Here is an 18,465-nt window from a genome sequence, read left to right on the forward strand (position 1 = left end):
GGTTGTACTTTACGAGACGAACGTTTTGAGCCTAATTAGTCAACAATTGGACAATTATTACCAAATACAAACGAAATGCTACAGTGCGCTGCAGTGCTACAGTCCATCCGGCGGCGCCAACTCCGGCAGCAACTAAACGCGCCCCTAAATAGAGAGTAGGATTTCCAAAAACTTCCATAGTAGACGGTGAAAACTGAAAAGTCCATGGGATGGCATCGTGCTGCGGAGTGATTCATCGTCTTCCCGGAACCAACAGGCCGTTGGGTCTGAGCCCGGTGTTTGACCCAACCACACCACGCGGGACGGGGCTCCGACCCCGCGCCGACCTGGCCGCACTCGGCCTCGCTGCCGTGCCGTACCATACCGTGCCGCCCTGTTCATCGGGTCAAATCCCTCGTCTTCTTCCTCGTCGCTTCCTCTCCACCACCTCCCCACTTCTCCGCCTAATCCCCAATCCGGAACCTCACCGCGGAGAACCCCAGATCAAACCCTTCCCCCGCCCATTCCCATTCCTACTCCCATTCCTCCGGTGCGATCCGTTTCCTCCTTACTTCCCTGCCCGCCCGAGGGAGAAGACGAAATCGGGCGAGGAATCGGGACCGACCGCCGAGGTTTCTTGATCCGGGCGCGTGATTCGCGGCGCCCAGGCACCAGTGAGAAATCAAATCAAGAACGCGGCAGGGGAAGGCCGGGGAAGTGAGACGAGGGCGCGGGGAGCAATCAAGATCGCTTCTTGGAGCTGTCGGTTCGCCCGCGCCAATGCCGGATCCGGCCGGCGGCGCCCCCCGCTCCCACGGCGCCGGGCTGGCATGCCCCCTCTGACCGCCCTCGCCTGCCGCCGCGGCTCCCGATGCTCGTGTGGTTCTCGGGAGCAGGAGAGGGAGCAGCGGCCGTCGTGGGCGGCGGCCAGGAGCGAGGATGCAGATCCGGCTGTCGCCGAGCATGAGGAGCATCACCATCTCAACTAGCCATGGCCTGCTAGACTTGATGAGGCTCAAGGTCGCCGCGCGACACTTCTCCTACCGCACCGTCTTCCACACCGTCCTCATCCTCGCCTTCCTCCTGCCCTTCGTCTTCATACTCACCGCCGTCATGACGCTCGAGGGCTTCAACAAGTGCTCCTCACTAGGTACGTGCGCCAGGCAGTAGTTACAGCTGCTGTTTCTGTCTTGTAACCATGCATATAGCTACTTTCAATTCCATTCTCCAAATGATAGCCCGTTACTGAATTGGCCGCCGCGAGCTGCTACTTCCATTCCTGAAATGTTGTCAGTACTGAAACAGTTTAGATAGTGCATTGCTTGACTAGTGATGCTCCATTTGCATGTGGTAGCACGAGATGCCTGATTCGGTCGGTGGATAACAGAAATGAGGCTAAACTTGGCGTTCTTAACCAGATTTCTTGTTACGTTGTGCACATGTAACTGAATTGGTCATGATTAGCGTGCCTTGTGCTGCTCTAGTGCCCCGTGGAGCAGTTTGGTCACATACATGCTTATGTGCTGAGCAACCACCAAGGTGCCATCTTGGGCTCAAGCATCCCAAAACCGCTTATTTTGGCATATGTATGTAAAAGGTTACTCTAGAGAACGGTGACTGCTTATGTGCCATATTAGGTTGTTGCTGGTTTGAGGCTATATGCAGCTCAGCTTAGGGTGGGTTCTCATTATTTGGTTATTTGTTACAACACAGCATTGTTCAATGATGAATTCTGTTTATAAAATGTATTATACTCCTGGTCACTTGTTACTAATCACCAGCTGCTATTTTCAGATTGTCTGGGAAGACGTTTAGGTCCACGCCTTCTTGGTAGGGGAAATGATGGTTCCATGGTACTTATATGTCCTCTATTTAATCTGTTACTTTCTTCCATTTTGAGGATTTGCTTTATTTATTTGAACTTGTATTCTAATGTGCAGAGGCTTGTGAGGGATTTGTATGTGATGCTTGATGAAGTAAATTCTGAGGAAGCACCTCTTGATTTGAAGGTTCCAGAAACTTTTGATGAATTTATCTGGGACATGAAGAATAATGATTATGATTTAAGGTCATTTGCTTTTAAGCTGAAGGCTACGGTAAGCTAGCTTATTTCAGTACCCCCACTTCATTTAAACATTGGCAGTACTTGCTATGCAAACATTAGACTTTTGGCAGTAAACCGTTAGCTTGAGTCAGTTCTTAGTTAATGTTGTTTGGTCATGTACAATCAGATTTTGTCATAGACACTGAATGTCCCTTTTTTTTTACAATCTAACAAGTATATCACCCATGCTTTGCTGTGAAATTATTTATTGGCATTTTGATGTACTATCAACAGTTCAACACTAGTGAAAATATTTTATACACTTGCATATTGTCCAAAGGGTAGTCTAGGAACATGTGTTCTATAAAAGGATCTCTTTTCAGGTAACAATGCATATGGTTTCAGTGTCCCACAAATTTACACCCTTTCACCCTAATTGAACCATGTCCCAAGTATTTCCAGATCTGATGATTAATAACTAGTCTTGATCAAACGATGTAATCAGGATTCTACATTAGGACTCAATTTTGGAGTAAAGAATGATTGCTAGCCTCCATCTACCTGACTCTAAATCTTAAGTTATTTTACAGCAGATCAGTATGCCATAGAAATTGTTAACTATTTTATTTTACTTGCACAGCGTCCTACAAAGCCAATGCACTTAGTGTGAGTGGTTGACAACCTAAAATTTTAATATCACCTAGTGTGTCATGATGATACCGATACAACTTTCTCTACTTTGTTCTTATTAGCAAGTTGCTGTTCTTATTCTGATTTTCCACATTATGCCATGCAGATGGAGAGCATGGATAAGGAATTGAGGTCATCAAGGTTATCGGAGCAGTTGAACAAGCACTATGCTGCAATTGCTATTCCTAAAGGCCTTTATTGCCTTTCATTACGTTTAACAGATGAATACTCCTCAAATGCCCTTGCAAGGAAACAACTACCACCCCCAGAGTTGGTGCCTTGTCTTTCGGACAACTCCTATTACCATTTTGTTTTAGCATCAGATAACATCCTTGCAGCCTCAGTTGTCGTCAGATCAACTGTTAGATCATCACTGAAACCTGAGAGGATAGTTTTCCATGTTATTACTGACAAAAAGACCTATCCTGCCATGCATTCATGGTTTGCTTTAAATTCTCTCAGTCCTGCTATTGTTGAGGTGAAAGGTGTTCACCAATTTGATTGGTTAACAAAAGAAAATGTTCCTGTACTTGAAGCTATAGAAACTCAGCGCACTGCCAGAGATCGTTACCATGGAATTCACCATCCAAGAACCAGTGCTAGTGATAGCCCAAGGGTTTTTGCAGCCAAGCTGCAGGCAGGAAGTCCAACATATACTAATGTGCTCAATCATATTCGAATATACTTGCCTGAGGTATTATAAATTTCTTCTGAATATTATTTTACTGTTTCTTACTTAAGAGTGCAGGAAGTCCAATTACAGTTTTTGTCGGCTCTGATATATTTGATGAACAAGTAATCATGCTAATTGATAGAAGGATGGTTTGAAACAATAAAAAATGCGAAAGAATTGAAAGTATTTTAGTCTTTTACTCTGTTGAATTACCCACTGTGGACCTGTTCTAGTTTGCTGGTCCTTCTGGGATCAAGAACTGATGCTGCCCTTTTCTTGAGATATCTGGAGCTTTCTCTGCATATAGTCTATATATACAAAATTTGTATATGGTACAAACTTGTTCAAAATGCAATTATATTTGTTGGCCTACATCCTTTTTTTGCTGAAAGTTCCACTGATTTAATATGTAATCTGTGGACGCAGTTGTTCCCAAGCCTCAACAAGGTCGTATTTCTTGACGATGATGTCGTTGTCCAGCATGACTTATCACCACTTTGGGATATCGATCTAGCTGGGAAGGTTAATGGTGCTGTTGAGACTTGCAGAGGTGGAGACAGTTGGGTGATGTCTAAGAGGTTCAGGAATTATTTCAACTTTTCTCATCCCCTCATTGCAAAAAACTTCGACCCTTCAGAGTGTGCTTGGGCATATGGTATGAATATTTTTGACCTGAATGCATGGAGGAAGACAACAATCAAAGATAAATACCATCATTGGGTCAAGGAGGTAAGAATAGATATCATTTTATGGCCATTTTATAGTATAATGAGTGAACAGATATATACGAACATAATTGTCTTTTACTTGTAGCATAGTTCCAAAAGACACCGAATAAAGAAAAAAAATCAATACATGCCTTCTGATTTGCTTAAAATGATCGAAAAAGCATGTGAGAGAAATTTTATCAGCATTACTTCCCAGTTTAGTTGATTATTGAAACTATCTGCAGTCAAACCTTTATTGTTACATTTGAAAGTACGAATTGATGAGCTTCCATTCTTGTTCCTCTGCATGCAGAACCTGAATTCAAACTTCACACTTTGGAGGCTTGGAACATTACCACCAGGCCTTATAGCATTTAAAGGCCATGTTCACCCAATTGATCCATCATGGCATCTGTTAGGCTTGGGTTATCAGGAAAAGACAGATATCAGTAGTGTTGAACAAGCAGCTGTTATACATTATAACGGACAAAGTAAACCGTGGCTGGAGATTGGTTTTAAACATCTTCAGCCATTTTGGACAAAATATGTGAACTACTCAAATGAATTCATAAGAAACTGTCATATAATGGAGCCTCAGTTGTAGATTGTCATGAAAATATAAATAAAAGCATAGATTAAGTGAAATTAAATTCGTTATTTTGGAGATCAACAGCAGAGAGTTTATGAAGGGTAACCGGGGAGCTCAGTGATCCCCTCACATGGTTACATGCGCTGATGGAGAATATTCAATGAACAGAAAGGAAATGTTATTTTTTTCCATTTAATCTAGGACCCCTTTCCTTTAATTTATTCCATTTGTATCATAGCTCATGAAATTACGATATTGTTTAGGATGGTTCTTTTGTATTTGATGGAGCAATATATAAGTTGAATTGATGGTAGTCCCATCATTATTGTAATTGATGAAGAGTATACACAGTTCACCATGTGAAAAGCATGGATTTTGATTATGCAAAGCAAACCTTGTATACTTGTTACTTATTCTTCGGTTCTCTGAAGTCTGATCATCCCAAAAGACTAACCATCTGTATTTGTGAATTCCATTTGAATCAGCATTTTTTTTACAGAAGAAAAGCCCAAAAGACTAACCTTCTGTTTGTGTGAATTCCATTTGAATCAACATTTATTTTTTTACAGAAGAAAAGCACGGATTTAACTAATTTTAGTCATTGGAAAGATCAATACAGCTGTGAACAGAATGCAATTCACTCGCACATCAGCAAGTTCGATGGCACAGTTTCCACTGGAATTTGATTGATGCTGAACATTTCTTTTCTGAGATGTTGAACTGTACAAAGTACAACAACATCAGTAATTCAGTATGACATCACCTAGAGACTATATTCGTTGGGAAAATGTAGATGGCCCAATTGGGGCACAAATCAGAAAACGAACACATCTTTACAGTGACCTTGTTCTTCAGAGATCTCTATTATATATATAATCAGAAAACCTCGTGATATTTTATCTCAAAACTACAGATGATCATCGGCCACAAGCTTCAGCCTCAAAGTCAGGGAAGACGACAAACGCAATGGTCAGAGGGGCAACATAGATTGGTGAGTTAACTGAAACTTCCACTGGATACAATGGAGGGATGTCACCATCTTCAGTGAGCTCAAGAGGAACTCCATTCAGCAGCATGGTCCGGGCAAAAGGGTTCCCATCTTTCGCTGAGAGATGGTACTCCTCCCTCTTAGAAAAGCCATCGGAGGCTTTGCTCCCGACCCAAGAAACCGTTCTTTTCAGGCCATGGACAAAGGCATTGTCTCTTCTGATCCCTCGCCCTTCTGCGAGATTGACATTTAGGTCGTTCCTGACTGAAACCATGAAGCCCATGGTTCGGTGCAGGTTCAGCAAGAGAAGAGCAACACCACCCTGTAGTAAAAATATTTTGAAAGCCAAGAATCAGCCATCTGTTAATTTGAAATCCCATAAAGCTCAGCTAAAAGGCTGACATAACTGCAGTTGTGCACTAAGATTTCAATATTTGTTTCAATTAGTTAAGCTTGTGTAAGCAATCATTGAGTAATCAACATTGTGTTTCTAACAAGACATCTTAGGGTAGACTTGTACCTTTTGCTTTGCACAATGCACATAGGCACGCAAGTACGAAGAACCACTGATATCTATGGAAAGAACACGCGTCCCCATGAGCCGATGCCACAGCAAGGCACTGAACAGATAATATGGTTCAGTCCAATGCATATGGAAGTAGTAAATCAAGTTTGTAGCGGCATATTTGGTACACACACTTACCTGTAGTAATCTGGGTTTGGTACAGAAGTGTCGGTGTCAAGAAGACCGTAATTGCCACCAATCAGCGTCTGTCTACAATAAACCTTGGTGTCATACTTTGCTGACTGACCCAGCTGATCAAGATACCTAGTGGAAACACAGAGGTGAGAATGATTAAAAAATAATGATGGTAAAGATGTGAGTATTTTTTTTCATCTGACAAGTGATCACCAGAAGCTATTGAGAAAAGTATTGGACACGAGTCGGCTGCCACTATTATATGCACCACCAGATTCGCCAACCCATGGAGCAGACCACGGTCCATGGCGTTGTATGGTGAGTTGGAGACTTCTGAATGTATCGGAGGTCCGGCTCAGATACCGTGGGTTCAAAATTCTGTTTGGAACTTGTGGATCATTACCTAATCAACATTGAAATTAGCACAATTATGTCCCCTCGATGTAAGACATAAAACAAAAATTAGCCAAAATAATATCTGGAAGGACTCACCAGCACCAAGATTGTAAATATGATGAGTCATTGCATTGAGAACATTTGGCCCGGAGACATCAAGAAGCTGAGCAAACCATTTTTGGTCATAAAATCCTCCTGGGGCTACAACCAGTGGTTTGCTCGAATCTCCGTACAACTCGTTGATGATGGTTTGAAGTTCAACTAGGTCTTTTCCATATTGTTCAGCTGACACACTCGCACCAACTCCACTTCCACTCAGTTCATTACCTATGACACGAACACAGCATCTTATATAAGCATTACGTGAATATAATACATCCCCAACTCCAAGAGCATTAAACAAGAATTTTATAACATTGCATTACCAAATTCCCATGAATCTATAGGATAGTTCTTTGAAACAGTGTATTCAATGAATTCTCGAGCATTGCTAGAATTCCAGGGACCACCCCAAACACCTTTTCTTGTCTGCTGTCGTCCTTGAAGTGCGTTGAGACCAAATGTAACAACTGCACTGAAGGGAGAAAATAATGTAGAATTAGGAAACAGATATGCGAAATAACATGCTATTTCAAAGGAACAGAATATGGATATCCTTGATGTAGGTTTATGGAAAGAATAAGTTACAACATGTGGTACATTCGACAATCCATACTATAGTAAACCTCTTCAAGAAAATGCAGAGAGCGATAAATAAACAATTATAGAAGGAAGGACTCACCCAGTATTCAGGAACAGATCATTAATACCATCCCATCTTTCCAAGGTTATGCATCCTTGAGAAAACCCAAAAAGGCCACTTGAAACCTTTGTAAATGGGTTGCATGATGTTCCTAAATTTGGTGTGCCATATAACACTTGATCTTGTAAAGAGCCTCCAACTCTGATTCGTAGTGGACTAAAGGCTACAAGAACAAGAGTGGAAAAGGAATAAATTCATGATGGAAATATGCTGAGTCATCATATTATGGAAAAGAATAGTATTTTTTTGTGGCTTGGTAAATAAACATGGCATAGACTACCGAACGGTACATTTTAGCAATACATCAATCATACATTAGATGTTAGGGTATACTCTACCAATGTTTTGCCTTCTAAATTTAGGTAGTGTAAGAAATGATCTCCATATGTGAGTTCACCATTGAATGTTTTAGAATCACTCAATTAAGTAGTTAAAGATATTCAGGGCCGGTTTGGTTCCAAATAAGTCACCTACTTATAAGTTAAAAAGTGAAATAAGTGACTGATTTTGCCAAACACCACCAACTTATAAGTCACCCCTACTTATAAGAAATAAGCTGGTTCACCCCTGCTTAAAACTTATAAGCCACTCTTTTCCGCGTGGGGCCCACACCTTTCACTTAACAGGCATGAGCTTATAAGTCATCTACAACCAAACAGGCATGACTTATAAGTCACTGGTTTTCAGTCACCTGACTTAATAAGGGGGTGTTTGGTTCGAGCTACTAAACTTTAGTAACTACTAAACGGTTTAGTCACTTTTAGTAACTCCAGAGTTACTAGAGATGACTAAAGCTCTTTTAGTAGCTTTTAGTCATAATGTTTGGTTGAAAAGTTACTAAAGTGACTAAAAGCTGCTAAATTTAGTAGCTACTAGGCGAACCAAACAGGCCCTAAGTCACCTGGAAACCAAACAGGGCCTCACCTTGGATAGCTTTAGCCAACAAAGGATTAGTCAAGTCCTGGGAAAATTCACAAAAGGACCAAAAATTAGTTTTCGCTAGTACCAACCACATGATAAAACGGTTGTCTTGGGAACTAACCAAATTTAAGACAGAAGCCCTTCCCCATGGACACTGGTCGTAGTTACACTTCTCTGGAGGCCACCAATCAATGGTGGCGCAAACAAACTCGTCACTGGTCGAAGCAATCGTCTCAGAGCCTCGAACAATGACGGTTACATCCGAGTAATCCTCTGATCGAACCCGCGCAGGCAGACAGAGCAGAGGCAAGAGAAAGAGAGACCATAACCTCATGCTTCCAGAACCTGCAAATGGTGGCATCAACCAAAAAGACACTTCACAATTAGAATGGCTAGGACTTATTATAAATATGGGAAATAGTTGGTAGGGAAAGGTCTAATTTCTACTCCATTAGCAAAAGCTGAAAGTGACTCCTGCCGTTTCAACTTTGTCATATTATCTGTTCTTCTTTTAAGAGGTCAGAATTTAGTACGTGGAACTGTTCAGCTTTCTTTATTGAACTATTTAAGTAGACCACTTTGTTGATGTCTCAATCATGAAGCTATGATTCGCCCTATGGCACTAAGTCACCTTGAAATATCTACATTTTAACATAGGATCAAGATAAGCTCATCTATGTCTTCATGTAGAGAAAAACATCTTTCCTTTTTCTCTGAGAAAGGAGGAATTTCATCAGTAGGATAGAGAAGCAAAAGCACTCAGAACCACAAAATGATTCTCTCGAATTGCCAGCGAAGGCCCCGTGACATTGTACTTTGCTCTCTGAGATGGGAAAGAAACCTGCACCTTGTCATCCAAATCGAACGAGACTCGCATAGAAGGAAACTGAATCCTCTAAGAGCACCCCAATTGGTCCATGGAATCACACAAAACTCTCTCCCTTCCCAACAACCAACTGGACAACATCGAACCATGAACTGAAACAGCGCAGCCGCGCTACATCCAAACACCCTACGCCGGCGGCAACCCGCTGCAGATTTTATCTACTGAACCGAGTGAATACAGCTGAAATCTAAGAGAGCCGGAGAAAAGGCCATCATCATTACCTTAACAACCGCAAGGAGCCCAAGAACGCCCGCGAGCCGGCTCAGGTGCTCCCCAGAACGTCCAAGAACAGGACCTCCTCTCGTCCCAAACTCCCAATGCAGGCGGCAGGCGGCAGGCGGCAGGGCAAATCAAGAAAAGCTCGAGTCTTTCGCCGCAACCCGAGGTCCCCGTCAGCTGGAATCAGACGCGGGGGGTGGCTTTTTATGATCGCGCGCAGCTCGCGCTAGTGGATAAAGAGTGGAGAGGTGCGGGGAAGAAGAGGCTGCAGGTTCCTGAGGAAATCTCGGCGGTGGTTGCCGCTTCGCTTTGTACTGTGGTCTGTATCTACTCTCTCCCTTCCAAGCTACTCCTTCCCTCCCTCCCTCGCCGAGAGAAAGCTACGCAGCTCCTAATTAAGTACAGCAAGTAGTGGGATTTACTACGAAACAGCGATGGTTTTGTTCGCATCACTCATGTCCTGAAAAGTCACAGCTGCGTTGTTCTTTTCAGGGAGACTGTGCGTTTGGTTTGTGGGTAGAGGACTCCTCACCAGAATCTGAAGGCAACAGAGCGGGGATTAAACAATCGTGTCTGTAGGCCAGTCTGGATTAGGGGAAAAAACTATTATCGTGATTCCAGACCCTGAAATGGTGTTGGGTGCAGAGATGGGATCCAGGTTCCAGAATCGCAGAATCCTAATGTTCGACTTGCTCTCTTGAAATTCGGAGACTACTGGTCATGGTATTATGGAACTCGTAAAAGAACTTTGCTGGAGTTGTGACTAGTGGGTCAATTCTATGCAGCTGCATTGGACTTTTCTAATCGGGTCTGTTCGGCTGGTATTAAAGTCAGCTGATAAGCCGATTGAAACTGTTTTACTGAGAGAGAAAAATCCTTAGATTTTAACCGGATAAGAACAGGCCATTTCTTGATATGCAACATCTCATCGGACTGCGGAGAGCTGGTCAATGGTGGCAGCCGTATGGGGGTTAGTGGCAGAGATGTGGGCCCCAGGAGGCACCAGGCAACATGGCCATGGTACTGTTATCTGCATTCGGCAAGCAAGTATTATTCATAGAATTCTTTGGCCCCGTTCGTTTGAAGAAATCTGGATGAATCTGGAGGAATTTGTAAAAGGAAAACATTGTTCCGGATAAAATAAAAAGCGGATCAAGGGTTTAAGAGCACCCGAACGGGCCTTTCTTTCTTCTTTTCTTTTGATTGTTTGCTTACAACCAAGATAAGCATGCTCTCCAACAGCGGGAAGTGACAATTGTCATCCGGATCCATGGCTGAGCAAGGGTTGGGAGGTTTCCGGGATGGGGATAGGGATGTCTGCTTGCTGCTGCAATGATGCAAGTCGGAAGTCAAAGTCTCACGTTTGATTCTGAAATGGTGAAGATGAGGGGGCGTCCATGGAAGTCAAAGATCGACCGAATCCGCATCACCCTCTTGTCGACGCAAGATGCAAAGCCCGGGGATGTGCTTTCTATCCACTTTCCTCAGCGTGCAACTTGCAGCTTTGGTGAAAAGCAGGAATGGGAGAGATACCTCCAGCTGCAGCTTTCCCTTGGTTGCAGCTTGCATCTGATGATCTGATCCCATCATCCATTCCAGCAGACCTCTCACGTCAGTCAGACCATGATGTGCACGTGAACTAAATGGCCATTGTGTCTATGCGATCCCGAATTCTGTCAGCATTGGTTAGCTGAAACAAAAAAGGGATATGCTAAATTGTTTGATTTGATTATCTTCACATAATTCTAATAACAACAGTTCCAGACTTGCAGTCCTAGCAGAGATGTTTGGCTGGTGGTGGTCAGTTTCCGGATGACCAAAATGCCCTTTGCACAAACATGTTCTTATTTCTAAACCATTATCGCCTTCATTGTCATTCTGATCTGATGTCACATGATGCATTGCATTCCGTAGACATATTATGTTCTTAATCATGATGGTCTTCATCAATGCTGATCTCTCACACGCTGCATATGATTGATTCTTTCTCGCTTGGTACATGCGCAGTGGCTGTAGCCCGTAGGAAGATGCTCCAAATGGCTACCATGCCACGTATGGCATGCTCATCCATCTATCCACTTTTTTTCCCCGAAAGCGTGCATTACCACACCATCTATCCACTTCAATCCAAAAGCACGTCATATGCATGCTTCATTTGCCTCTTACACAAATGATAGGATATGTATGCTAATCTAATCCACTCTGGAATTTTGGATGAGTCAACTGCTCCAAATTTTGGCTGGTTCCGTGTTGGAAATGGAACACTCTGGCTGGGTGGGGTGGCTAGCTGCTGATTCCTCGAATGTTGACTTCGGATCTTAGTACATTCATAAAATTAATAAATGCAAAGCCAAAACTGCGCCGCCCATATCTTAGAATCAATATCAGAAGTTCAGAACCATACTCCTTACATCCCAAAATAAATAACTTTTTAAGATTAAATTTATCTATAAGAAATAACATTCTACTACAAAAACATGGAACATTATCTTCTAATATGAAAGCTACGGGAAAAGAAAAGAAGATGATAGTTTTATGCGTCTTTTTCGCAGCAATTTTAATCTGAATTTTTCAGAAAGTTAACTATTTTTAGACAGAGGGAGTAGTATTAAACATCGGCGTGATAAAAAAATAATTTTAACCAAGACTAATGATTCATAATATTTATAGAATCCATTTGTTTTGCAAAAACATCATCCATTATGTTGGCGTAGCCACTAATAGAGTGAAGAAAGTATGTTGTTTGCTTGTTGTCGTTTCTTTTGTACGGGTGGTTCATTCTTTTATTTGTTTTTTTCCTTCTTATAAGTTTTTTCTTCTCTATTAATACATGCTAATATATGTTCGAGTCCGACATATTTCTTGCCAGTTGTTTTTTTGAAAAAAACAGTGAAAATTTTCTCTAGGAAATATTACGTATTATCATTTTCAATTTTCCAATACAAATATTGCAAGCAATATTCTCTGTGAATTGTTACGAGCGACATTGAGACTTTATTCGTGTCCAAAACGACAAGGTAACTTGAACACAAGTATTTCGTGCACGACACCATACTCGCTTGGAAGATCCACTTGGAATTTCGAATGCCACCAATTCTCTTTCGCCCATTATTGTGTGCCGGCCGGACTCGTTCAATCAGCAACTCCAAATTGGCAAATTCCAAATCATAACCTGCTTAATTACGTGTTGACCTTCTCTGACCAGCTGCCTCATTCTTCCTTGAAATGTTGACTCTGATTTTATTTTATTTTATTAATTATTCATATAAAATAAAAAATATGTGGACTCTGAATTCCATTTTGTCTGTACAAACAGTGCAAGTATGGTCCTGGGCCGGTCTTCTCTTTCTACTACCTCTGCTCCAAGAGCCCATTCACAGAGGTTTTTAGCTCCTTGATTGATGGCTTTGAGCAGGTCAACTTTTCCATCTGGCTTGGACCCGGCCTCTCCATGGTCAACGGTCCAGTCAAGCCAGCAAGAAAGATCAAAACAGTCTTGAAACTTAAATTGAGCATATGTAACATATGATATATTACTTTTGCTACTGCGAGAGTGGAAATATCAGCAGGAGTAGCATATGGACAAATCTGACGGCATATGCAGTGTGTAAGTGTGTAGTTTTAAAGTCAAAATGCGGTAAAAATGAAAAAAAAACATAGGAAACGTTAACAGAAGGTTAGCACCATATCCAGGAATCAGGTAACTTAACATAAAGTTTAATCTGGTTTATCCTTTTCATTTCCTTTTGAAACAAGCTATTTTAAATCAGTGCGTGTTTAGTTCGCGAATTTTGGAAATTTTGCTACTATAGCACTTTTGTTTTTATTTGGCAATTAGTGTTCAATCATAGACTAATTAGACTCAAAACGTTCGTCTTGCCATTTCCAACCAAACTGTGCAATTAGTTTTTTTTTCGTCTACATTTAATGCTCCATGCACGTATCGCAAGATTCGATGTGATGGCTACTGTAGCACTTTTTGAGAAACTTTTTGAGAACTAAACAAGCACTCAATACAGTAACTTGCTTACTTATCTGCAGTACTATGCCCAAGCCTTGCACAAACACAAAACCTGTACGAACTTTTTTTTTTAAGTACTACGAGCTCTCCTTTGTGTACCAATCCAGCACGGAAGCTCCCATGAAGAAACTCAATTTACATAGAAACGAGCAAACTACAAAAGCGCCACTTTTACAGTCACCAACAACCGAAAAAAGAAATCCAAACTTCGAAGAACGGTGATCACGCACACTGCAGATCAATCAAGAAGCGCTCATGGCACAACGGCACCTGCTGCCATAGCCGGAGCAGCAGCCTTGCTGGTTTCCTGCAGCGAGATGACGGTCTCAAAGGCGCCGACAAGCGCCTTCACCTTGCTCTTCCTCGCCTCAGCGACGAGCCGGCTCGCCGTCTCCTCGATCACGTTGTTGAACAGCCCCGGCTCCTGCTTTTTCGTCTCCTTACCGTCCTGCCGCCGCCGCAGCACGACGACCTCAGCACCCGCGCCTCTCGCTGCAGCGCCGCCGCCGCCGCCGGTCCTCCGGCTGGCGATCCTGCCGCCTCTGCTCCTGGCTGTCGCGTCTGCCGCGGCTATGGCAGGCCTGAACCGGAGCCGTCTCGGGGTGCTGCCACTGCTCTCGTCGGGGTTCAGTACCTTGCCCCGCCGGAACGTCAGCTTGCGAGGCGGCTGCGCAGGCATCACGGTGCTCAAGGTGGTGGCGGGCGCATGCTTTGGCCTCCTTGCGGTTGCAATTCTTGCAGTGTCGATTTTTTCTGTAAAAACGGGAGCTGAAAATTTGTCATTCTCGTGCAGCGCAAAAAATTCATTTAAAGATTTGCCAACGATTAAGACCTGAGTATATGTTGGCTTCAGAACAGAATAAGAAATAAATAAACTTGCATTGACGAGAAGAAATGCACCTCAGTTCAGAAATTTGCGTAGAGAAGCAGAAATGCACACCAGTTCAGACTTCAGAATAATATTTGCATCGAGTAGAGTAGAGATGCACAATGTTGTAAATTTGTACCTTTGCGAGGTCCGATCTCTTTGTTGTTAGTCTCCAGTTTCCGCACTTTTGGTGAAGCCGTCTTCAGAATTCTCTGCTTAGCCTCCTTAGCATCAATACTAGAATTTTCTGTTCCAGAAACCTTCTTGCTGCTATTGATTGGGGGAGCAATTTTCTCTTTTCTGACTGTCCTCAACTTTACACCCGAGAGCGACTTGGCAGACATGTTTAATGATCGAGACAGTTTCAGTGTACCAGTTTTTACTTTGTCTTCTCTCTTCTTTGGAAGAATTTGGGCATTCTTGCCAACATTGCTCCCTGACATCTTTCTGTCGGTCTGTTTCGCAGAAGAAAGTGATGGAGATGGCGCAGTTTCTGTTATCGAAGCCTTTAGCTTTGCTAACCTAGAAGGTTTTGCAGATGAATCCTTCGCGTTAGATGCTGAGGGAAATTTGATCTCCTTAGCTTTTTGCACAGTTGATGTAACTGTAGGCCTGAATTTTCTCTCTGGGTTACTGAACTTGGTGGTAGCAGTAACATCTGCAGGTTTTCTTGCTGTCTTTGGTCCACCGGAGCTGTCAACTGCTGTACGAGTAGATGTCAGATGCGGTGTTCTTCCACTTTTCTTACTTGAGCCTTTGTCTCTCGTCATACTCAATGTGGCCTTCGCCTTCGGTTTTACAGATCCCTTAGACAGACTCTCTGATTTAGTCCCAAGCTTGGCTTGTTCATGCTTCTCAGAGGCTATCACAGTCTGAGGAGTCCTGATCTCTGAACTTGCACACTCATTTTCTGATTGATCAGGCACAGGACGCACAGGTGACTGTCCCTCAACTCCGCATACACTGTCAGCAGGCAGAATGGTATCCTCAATGTGTTCGTCAGATTCATCAATGTCCTGGATAGCTAATGGCATCTCCAGCTCAATGCTTTCAGCTCCATCCAACGACTCCCCATCTCCACAGTCTGTCACATCATCATGAGAGACGACGAAGCATTCAGCATCAGTTGGCAGGGTTTCAGCCACAACAAGATCAGATGCTTCAGCTGACGAATCTTCCACGTGGGGAATGCTTTCCAAATGATCAGGTACTTTTTCAAGTGGTGCTTTCAGAGTGATGAATTCAGGCTTAGCAGGAACAGTACCACTACCACCTTTCACATGAGAAATCTTCAGCTTCTGGTCCTCCTTTATTGGTCTGTTTTTCTGTGGTAGTATGATTTGCACCCGGTCGAGTTCCTGATTCCCAGTGCTCGCACGGCGCAGTTGCTTGCGACTAACAGGCCAGTACTTCTTGGGTTCAGAGGAATGCTTGATCCCAAACTTGCAGTTGTCATGGCAAGAGCTCGTGGATGCTCTCAGGTAATGCGGGACCGGCTTCTCCTTCCTCTTGACGTCAGGTGTCATGCTGCTGCCGTCCATGACTACTGGAGAATTTATCAGGAGGTCTCCGCATTTTGGTTCAGTTGATGCAGGAGTGGAGGTGACGGCCTCTTTGATCATTGGTTCAGTCATTAGAAGCACAGACGCTGCAATTGCAGACACAGACGTTAGCAACACAAAAAAGGATGATATACTGATCTCAAACACAAACACATAGCTGCCCAAAAGGAGTGTGTTGACATTAAATCAGCTGTATATATTTTTCTTTAAAAAGGAAAAGAACTGTTGCCCATCATTGCCCAATTATATTTGGTGATGACTGAATGCACCTTTTCAGGGTCTTCATTGCAAAGTACATAGAACTTGTTGCAGAAGTACACAGGGAAGCATTTAGGGAGCTGTTGATTCCCCTTTAGTTGAACTAATTCCCACTAAACCAAAAGGCTAATCTACGTTGAATCTTTGATAATGGAAAGGGTTTGCGAGTTACTTATTGGTGCAAGTCAAACATATTGCGAAACCACCCCAAAACATATATTAGGACGTAATAATGAACAAAAAATCAATTCAGAGTCTAGAACATCCGCATCCATATGCCTCTGTATTGTAATCCGTAACTACTACAGTAGTACAGTATGGCTCATCGCGCAACCATATTTTATATACAAACCTTTTATTTCCCTTCTGCTATCATACTGTAAAGATTGCAATCAGATCCTTGACAAAACTCGTGCCATTAATAATCAATTATGATCTGTCATTGACATGGCTGGTAGGCTGATGCTTGTGGCTGTGGGTTTAGCAGCCAAGTTCACGCCAGTACCAACTCAGTTTCCAGTAAACATTAGCAATACGCATCAAATGATTTTCATCCCTCACCCAGAATCAACGAACAGAGACTTGTTTATGCACACAGTGGCATCGAATTAAATCACATCAGAAAATATATCCGCACCAACACGAACGAAGATCGAAACATGAAACACCCATAGTTTCTGATCGACAGGGGATTGACAAAAGTAAAGTCAAGAACACGGATCGGATCGTCGAGGCAACCGAGCACCAGCGACGATAATCTCCAGGAAAACGCAGGAACAGGTCGTCAGACATCCAGAGGCAGGAGTATCTAGAAGGCAGTAAACCTTACCTCTCGCCGATCCTTGAAGAGTTGATGGAGATTCAGATTTCGGAGATGCAGGCGTGACGATGGCAGAGGCCGATCGACGGAAGGAATGGCTCCCGTTGCCGCCGCCGCCGAATGGCTGAGAGGGAGAGGGAGAGGGAGAGGGAGAGGGAAGGGGTCGCTGGGTGATGAGGAGATGGAAAGTGTGGGAGAGGGGTCTGTGAAGGCGAGGTGTGACCCTGTCTGTGAGGAGGAAAAGACACGTGCACCGGGTTCATGGACCTGTGAGCTGTGACGGTGGCTTTTCGGTTTTTTGGTTTTGGATGGAGTTAAAAGTGGTTTTAGAGGTTCCAACAAACGTGTAAGCGCCGGTGGTTTAGAGAGGAGATGTTTTTTTTTTGTTTTTTTCATTGGTTTTAATAAAAATATCTGTTAGAATTCAGAGCCTAAAATAGGATGTTTGGACGAGACTAAGTCTGAGGTCTGTGAGTTGAGGTTGATTAGCCGGGTTAGTTGGATCCAGTACGGGCTTGAATGTAAGGGGATGCGTGAGAATGTTTACCTATTATTGAAAATTTTATTGGAAAAAAAGGAAGCAAACGCTTACACAAGAGAATTTAGGAAACAAAAAAAAAGAAGAAAGAAAAGAAGATCTAGAATTACAATTAAGCATGTAACCATTGCTCGAACAAAAGGGTAATAAAATCTCAAAAAAAAAAAGAACAAAGAGGGTAATAACTTTTTTTTGCCATATGAAATACTAGGGCAGTTTGTTCCTTGAACCTACATTTGATTCGAAGATGGATGGTTGCACTTTGTTCAAATATGAAGTCATTGTGTGTTGTCCAGATACTTCAACTCATAAGAACTACTTCCTCTATTCGAAATTATAAGTCTCGTTTTGGCTTTTTTAGTACATCGAATTTGTTATGTATTTAGACATAGCATATATCTAGATACATAGTAAATTCGATGTATAAAAAAATCAAAGCGATTTATAATTTAAAACGGAGAGAGTAAGATTTTCATGAAGAAAGGGCAGCCAGTTGTTTTAAAATATATATATATATATATATATATATATATATAAATCTCCAGCAGCTCGCAGCCCTAGAAATTTTTAAAAAAACTTCTGAGCATAAGACATGATGAAAACTTGGCAGCTCCATATTTTTTCTTTTGAGAAGTTCTCTTGTATTTAGCCTATCCTATAATAATAGCCTAAAGAAAACTCTGTGTCTGTTTTGACAGGGAGGTATTCAAAGCTATTTAAAAGCCACGTGGAATATTATGTGACAATTAGAGATATGTAAGGCTTTGCTGAAGAGTACATTGGAGAGCCCCAAATTTATATCCA

At 42.6% G+C, this 18,465-nt stretch overlaps 3 protein-coding genes across 4 annotated transcripts; 1 reads left to right on the forward strand and 2 right to left on the reverse strand.

Annotated features, from left to right (window-relative positions):
• Positions 1-265: 265 nt before the first annotated feature.
• On the forward strand, positions 266-5,095 carry LOC136505691 (probable galacturonosyltransferase 13). Its single transcript, XM_066500842.1, has 6 exons — positions 266-1,129; positions 1,774-1,832; positions 1,920-2,075; positions 2,820-3,407; positions 3,813-4,115; positions 4,407-5,095. The coding sequence occupies exons 1-6, from the start codon at positions 919-921 to the stop codon at positions 4,695-4,697; spliced, it is 1,608 nt and encodes a 535-aa protein (XP_066356939.1). The 5' UTR covers positions 266-918; the 3' UTR covers positions 4,698-5,095.
• Positions 5,096-5,526: 431 nt separating this feature from the next.
• On the reverse strand, positions 5,527-10,111 carry LOC136505690 (heparanase-like protein 1). The gene is made up of 10 exons (XM_066500841.1): positions 9,597-10,111; positions 8,611-8,834; positions 8,493-8,529; positions 7,548-7,731; positions 7,192-7,340; positions 6,863-7,093; positions 6,584-6,773; positions 6,374-6,499; positions 6,191-6,290; positions 5,527-5,992 (listed from the first exon to the last, which is right to left on the reverse strand). Exons 2-10 carry the CDS (start codon positions 8,821-8,823, stop codon positions 5,600-5,602), a joined length of 1,623 nt encoding a protein of 540 aa, XP_066356938.1. The 5' UTR covers positions 8,824-8,834; positions 9,597-10,111; the 3' UTR covers positions 5,527-5,599.
• Positions 10,112-13,637: 3,526 nt separating this feature from the next.
• On the reverse strand, positions 13,638-17,320 carry LOC136505689 (uncharacterized). Of its 2 annotated transcripts, none has more exons than XM_066500839.1 (3): positions 17,133-17,320; positions 14,623-16,131; positions 13,638-14,368 (listed from the first exon to the last, which is right to left on the reverse strand). In XM_066500839.1, the coding sequence occupies exons 2-3, from the start codon at positions 16,115-16,117 to the stop codon at positions 13,869-13,871; spliced, it is 1,995 nt and encodes a 664-aa protein (XP_066356936.1). In that variant the 5' UTR covers positions 16,118-16,131; positions 17,133-17,320; the 3' UTR covers positions 13,638-13,868. The 2 variants fall into 2 exon arrangements, with proteins under 2 accessions (XP_066356936.1, XP_066356935.1); XM_066500838.1 differs by having other exon boundaries at positions 13,638-14,383.
• Positions 17,321-18,465: the final 1,145 nt, after the last annotated feature.

This window comes from Miscanthus floridulus, chromosome 14 (assembly GCF_019320115.1).
Source record: "Miscanthus floridulus cultivar M001 chromosome 14, ASM1932011v1, whole genome shotgun sequence".
NCBI lineage: Eukaryota > Viridiplantae > Streptophyta > Magnoliopsida > Poales > Poaceae > Miscanthus > Miscanthus floridulus.